Source organism: Atta cephalotes, assembly GCF_000143395.1.
Source record: "Atta cephalotes unplaced genomic scaffold scaffold00011, whole genome shotgun sequence".
Lineage (NCBI taxonomy): Eukaryota > Metazoa > Arthropoda > Insecta > Hymenoptera > Formicidae > Atta > Atta cephalotes.
The window spans coordinates 1,511,885-1,518,703 of record NW_012130075.1 but is presented as its reverse complement, the minus strand read 5'-3'; the positions used below and the strand labels follow the sequence as shown (position 1 = coordinate 1,518,703).

General features: G+C 35.3%; 1 protein-coding gene across 1 annotated transcript in view; it reads right to left on the bottom strand.

The window, feature by feature from the left end:
* Window positions 1-6,819, bottom strand: part of LOC105617114 (transcription factor CP2-like protein 1) — a gene marked incomplete at its 3' end in the record, with an annotated part of 28,069 nt that overhangs the window by 3,609 nt on the left and 17,641 nt on the right. The window contains exons 8-9 of the mRNA XM_012198692.1: window positions 6,296-6,544; window positions 6,102-6,178 (exon numbers count right to left, since the gene is read on the bottom strand). Of these exons, the coding sequence (XP_012054082.1) occupies window positions 6,102-6,178; window positions 6,296-6,544 (326 nt within the window). The remainder of the gene's footprint in view (window positions 1-6,101; window positions 6,179-6,295; window positions 6,545-6,819) is intronic.

Here is a 6,819-nt window from a genome sequence, read left to right as displayed (position 1 = left end):
AGATATCATTGCTCTTTATATATATATATATATAGCCGCTAAAAACCTTCATTTTTTTTAAATTTCATCTTTTATTAAAGATGTACAGTAATATCTTAAAAAAAAACATTAGCATATCCTTACGCAGAATGTCCCTTTAAACGAACTATCAGCTTGACTTTTTTGCATCCGTCGAGTTTCTTCGTATCCCAACGCTTCCTTATCTGGAGACTGACTAGTCCTCCTCGCATTATGTATCCTCTCTTCATTCGTGCGTTTGACAGGGCATGGACGAACTTAGCTACGACCTGTACATGCGGGGGACCACCGCTCACAACTACTTCGTGCTCCAGAAGCCACGTAACAAATTGATCGAGCGGATAATGCGGCCGCCTGATGGACCAGCAGCTTTTCAAGTTCCAGTAGTCTCTTGACATGACGAGTATAATCTTGATGATTGAACCAAAAGAAATTCTTTATGGCAAACTGTTTTTCTCTTTAAAGGCTTTCTTCCGACTTTTCACTCGTTCATTCATAAACGTGATGCACCCGCACGCTCGAACGTCCAACCGTTCTCCAAGCGTCTTTCCATCCATTCGTGATCGATATTAGCGAGAGATACCGTTCTCGAATTTTCGTTCTGTCTTATTAATTCGATCGAATAACAATTAATTGTTACAGTAGATGACCGTCCACATCGCGCGGCTGTTCGTGATATAACGCGAGTCGATCAATGATGCGGTATATAATATTCACCAAATAATAATTAAAGTTGCTCGGTGAATTTGAATAACAGAAAGAGCTCCAGCTCAGCTCGACAGATAGGATAAGTTCGTGTCAGTCGAATTGCATGTGTCTGCCGCAAACCGGATATTGCTAGTCGCTCGGCGACGTTTGTCCGCCAACGAACGCTCTCGAAATTCTGATCTTCATACGTGGCTCCGGCCTCGAGTTGAAATCTCCGAGTCGTAATCGGTGTGTATTTTTTTTCCTTTTCCCTGTTTCTTATATACAAAGTCACGTGCAAACACGTCGTCTTGCAATAGTCACTAGATATGCGGAATTCCGTGATTCAAAGAGCGGAATCTCGCAATAAGATTCCTTAAAAATCTGAAGATCTTTCTTTTTTTGTCAAATGTAATTGGTTTACACTTCTTCACTGTTTATAGGCCGTTCGAACTTCGTTATTTGTCTTCCACTTGTCTAATGCACCTCTATAAAAGGAATGAACTTTGTATCCGCGAGAGTGTCACCGAGCCCATGATGTTTATCTTCTTGACATGTGCATGCTGCCACTTTGCATCAAGCCTAATTATAGTGTAACATGTTTGCCATTGCACGCAATTTTCTATTGCCTCATGAGACACTTCGATGTGTGAAGTATATCCATCCTGTTTCTTCTTCCAAGAAATTCTCTCTACATATTCCGAAGTTATAAATCTTATTACTTTTTATAACACAGAGACGAATGTTGAGATTATTAAATGATGAACTCACAATCAGTCCTAGAAACGATTAATGCTTCTTGAGTTGCGCAATTAATCTCATTGACATTTCCTGATGTACGATCTGTATAAACGGCTACAATAATTTCCTTGTTTTTTTCTCTCAAAACTATCAATAGATTTCACGAATCTAAATTGAGCTTCCTCGAAATTATATCATTTTTCCTGGAAAATCTTTGTTCTACTCAAAATCTCTCTCTTGTGTTTATGTCCCCTTGATTTCTCAAAAATAAAATTCCCATTAATCGGGAAAAACAGGACATGCCCTGATTGACAAGACTCAATTTAACCGCCCTGGCGTCAGCTTTTCGGCGGCAAGGCTGCTCGTCATCTGAGGGGATGATCCTGCCGCGATAGGAGCACGTAAATAGCCAGAATATCACGTGTTACCACGAAGTTTAGATTATCAATCAACGTAACTAAAAGTGCGTGCGAAATTCGCGTACACTCTGTTGGAAGTCGATTATCTGTTGCGACGGACGAGGGCATTCCTGAACGGTACTCACTCACGATATATCAATTCAATGTTTAACTGCACTTGAAGAAGACCACTATCGCCTGAAGAAAATCGCTCGATGCATCACATGTGGTTATTATTAAACGCGGCCGGGAGCTGTCATAAGCTATCTGTCACAAGTGATCTCGTCAGCGGTTTTATTGCATGACTAATGGTTGATTGATTGCGTTACACTTAGTTTCTCGCGAAGGGAACCACGAATATATGGGACAGCAAAGTAATTACTTGTTTAAAAGACAGCGTAATATTAAGTCGCCCCCGATCACGATGCAATTCGGATACATCAACAGTGCGAGGATGAACTGTTCCGATCAGCGAAGCTAACACCCCTTATACGGTCGTCGAGCACATTATTTATGCTGGCAATCCCGATCGATCCGCTTCTTGATGGATTCAGTCACCGCGCTGGAACCTTGTCGCGTATACCGGAATATACCAGACTAACAATAAGATTAATTCAGTTATCTCGGACGATAACTTTAGCCCCACTCTTCTTTTTTTGCCTGGCACTACACAAATCAGGTGACTTGTTCAAATATAACGAAGCTTAATAAGCTTTAGTTTATATAAATTTGTCTAGCGAACAATCAAATCGCAAGTACAGAAACTTTGGATATTTTCCGATACAACAAACTTCAAATCTCTGCTGATTTCCTCTTCATCTTTAATTGTCTCTTATCTTTAGAGACAATTAATTCTCTGTGGATCGGAGCACTAAACAATGATGCAGACCAAACGTCAAGAAAACCAATCTACGGCTAAACTAAAATGATGCTGAAGAAATTAAATCTTTCTCTCCGAGAGCTTTGCACTATCTTGAACGCTTCGAGCGAGAACAAGTTAAAGACTACTGCTTCGGACTGATACCGGTTCTCGCGTGTACGATGCAACTGAGCGACTGCAAGCTCAGTCGCTTTCTTTCCAAGTGATGCCCGACGGAGTCACTTCAAGGTTGCTCGTGCGAACTCGGTGGGATATTGATTCTCAATCCAGGCAAAAGAAATTATACACTTTTTTTCGGCACCGGTAGCAAGGAAAATATTGATTAATAAATATCGCAGGCAATTATGCGAATGACGCATGTCATTCGTTTACTCGTAAAATAAATACGTGCTCAGCAATGAGACTTGATCGCAGTGGTTGTCATTCTGATTCAAGAATGAACTATCGCACGATATCTAGCTTTTTTGCGACCTGGACGCGCCTGAATGGATTCAGCAGAAATCGATACGCGGCTACGCGCAATATACAGCGTTCGGAATTTTTCGCGAGCCTCGTGTCTCTCTTTCGCAGAATATCTCTCCTTCTCTTTCTTCCTCGGTCTTTGCCGGTTTTCCAACTTCCCCTCCATCGAGAGGCTCGCCATCGGCGGAGACAGGGACGCCGGCTCGCGCCAGTTCAAGCCAGTTTGTTGGCGGCGATGCCCGACGTCTATCTCCGTGTCCCCCACTTCCCGTTCACCACTACAGAGGGACTCTTGATGGAGGCATAACCACCGCTACTATCCTTCACCAGAATAAATTCCCACCCAGCCACGAACGGCCTGCAGAGCTCTGACAACGTCGCAGTGGCTTCTGGTATAACCGAGAAGTGCATAACTCTCTTTGGACTCCATTCTTTATCTTGATAAAGCAAGGAGTAAAAGAAGAATAATAGATGATGATGATGAAAAGACAGACGTTTTTCAATTCTTTTCCTCGAAAAGAAATAAAAAATCGGTAGCTTTACTTTCTTGTCTTTTTCCTAATTTTTGTAAGAAAGAGAACGAGAAAAACAAGTGAAAGAAGAAACTTTTCCCTGTCATACTTTCGAAATATTTTCACACAAATGTGTCTTCACTAACTTCAATCTTTATTTTTACGTTCATTTCTTCAATGTGGATTAATTTTAATCTCAGTTTAATCTATTCTTTATCTCTCTTTCTAACTCTTATAAAGAATGAATTATATTAAGATTAAAACTAATCTACATTGTGAAAATAGACATTATTGCAACCAAAAAATGTTCTTTTAGCTTTGCTTTTCACTGATCAATTTTTATCCAACAATCCATTACCAACAATATGCTAGGATAAAAAAAAATATAATATATCAGTTTTTATTTATAAGTTCTTTTCATTTCAATCAAAAACAATCGTGAATAGATAATCTTTTTAGTACGGTCACTACGCAATTCTATTTTCATGGGTTTGTCATTTATTTCTACCTGCGCCATAACATTGTGAAGGTCGTGGTAATTGCTTGAATTTATGTGCATATAAATAACTCGCAGAAACAAAAACAATGATCGGAGGACATTAGTGAATCGGATTTATTAGAAACATACTGCTATTTATATCCTTGAGACAGGTATTTACAGAACGCCATATGATGCAAAAACTTGTCTGACTACGTGTTTCTCAGCACGAATCAGCAAATCGAGGCAAAGGCATTAAAAGAGAAAGACTTATCTTACTCTTATATTATGCCGATGTAAAATGTCGTTATTGCTGTAGAATGTTGTATATATAATAATTCGGACTACCAGAAATTATAAAATATCGCTGGGATAAAAATAAGCCGTTTAAATATACATATAGTTATATCATGATGTATGCAATTGCAATGTTTGTTTTTGCACGTCGATATTTTCAAAAGAAGCAAAAAACGCCATCGACACAAAACATTTGATTTATTGTGAGACGAATGATTCATCTATGTATAGTTAGGTGGGCGTCCAAAACTCGCCGTATCCAGAATCGACTAGTTGGCTATTTGTACAATAAGTCATCGCGAGCTACAGCAAGTAGGAATTTGTAATAAGATTTTCATAGCATAGATTTTCACTGCACTCAAATCAAGCATATAGAAGCACTATATTACGGTAAAAATAAAATTCCCGATATTTTTATCTTTCATTATTTTTTTAATTTGTTGAGTGTATAATTGAATTTAATATATAGATTTCTTGCACAAAGATAAAAGTCTTAAACTTCTTTTTGCAAGCATCACTGAATAATTCTGTGAAACTTGTTGATTTTCAATTTATACGAAATCTTGATTATTTAATTCCAATCTAGACATTTCGCAACATTAATATTTTCATATAAAAATAAATCAGAATATCATTGCGTTTATTTTAACATGCGTTTATTTTAACAGAATAAATTAATAAAATACTACTGATACTGCTTCTGTTGAATTATGCATAACCGAACGTAATATATTATAAATTGCAAATCCATTTTTATGGAAAATGTTATTTCAATACACCTGTTCTATAATGACATTCAATAATTTATATATAGCGTATTTTATTTTATAATTTTTTTATGCATGTGCATTTTTCGTATGATGATATTGTCAATTTATACGAAAAGTCTTTATATTTCTAACAAAACGTTTAATTTTTTTGCTATATCTCTAAGTTAAAAACTTAATAACTTAATAATCTTATAAATGTGATAATGTAAAAAATAGAAAAAAATACAAACTTAATATAAAAGTTTAATAATATAAAAGTTTTAGAAAGTTTGAAATTGTTCTTTTACAATAGGCAAATAAAGAAAATAAACATGAAAAATATAATAAATGTCAAATTAATAATATCAATTAACTATAGAGGCAATATTGTTCATAATTATCCAATTTTTTATTTATTTAAATAATTTAATATCTTGGTATTTAACTTAATCTAAAATATGTAAATCTATAATCTTAAATAATCTTGATTATTTAATTCCAATCTAGACATTTCGCAACATTAATATTTTCATATAAAAATAAATCAGAATATCATTACGTTTATTTTAACATGCGTTTATTTTAACAGAATAAATTAATAAAATACTACTGATACTGCTTCTGTTGAATTATGCATAACCGAACGTAATATATTATAAATTGCAAATCCATTTTTATGGAAAATGTTATTTCAATACACCTGTTCTATAATGACATTCAATAATTTATATATAGCGTATTTTATTTTATAATTTTTTTATGCATGTGCATTTTTCGTATGATGATATTGTCAATTTGTTACTGAATTGATTTTTTATTTATCATAGAACGCAATCGATTAAAAATGCTTAAAGAGAATTAATATAATAATCAACTTACATTGCATCTGTTGAAGCGTATGGGCTTCCACCATTCTGCGTCGGCAAGTTTGAAGGCGATAAGGATTCCAGAGGAATCTATAACAAAAAAAAGAGGACAAAAATTAAAAAATATTTTTATTTTTAAAGATTTTAATTACGATACTTTTTCTATTTATTTTATTTATAAGCGAGAATTTTTCAGTAAAAGCTTACATCAGAGAGGACGGTACAATCGTAGCTAGGTTGATATTTGTCTTGTTCGTGAGGAGGTCGTCTCAATATCTTGTCACGATCTTGCTTGTGCTTACGGTCCGCTCCTTTTAATTTAAAGACTTTCACCTGACATGAGGCTGCATGCAGACGTGGTCCTCCTGGTAATCGAGTCTCTACTTGAATTCGGAAGGGAACGCCTTTCTCGCCACCATGCTTTTTCGGTGTAAACTCAGTACTTATGCAATTGACCTACTCGCAAGTACAAATATGTTTGCAACATAAATAATCTCCAATTATTATAAAACCGATAAATATATAAATAAAATATACAGAATAAGGATTCCCTTTCAAAAAATATGAGAAAAAATAAAATAAGGAATATTAGATATTGATTCTGAATATCCTTTATTTTACTTTTTCTTATTACCTATTCGATAAATATCCTAACAGCACAAAACATCCTCAGGATATTTCTGAATACGTTCTGAATATCCTGGGACATATTTAAAATATATTATAAGATA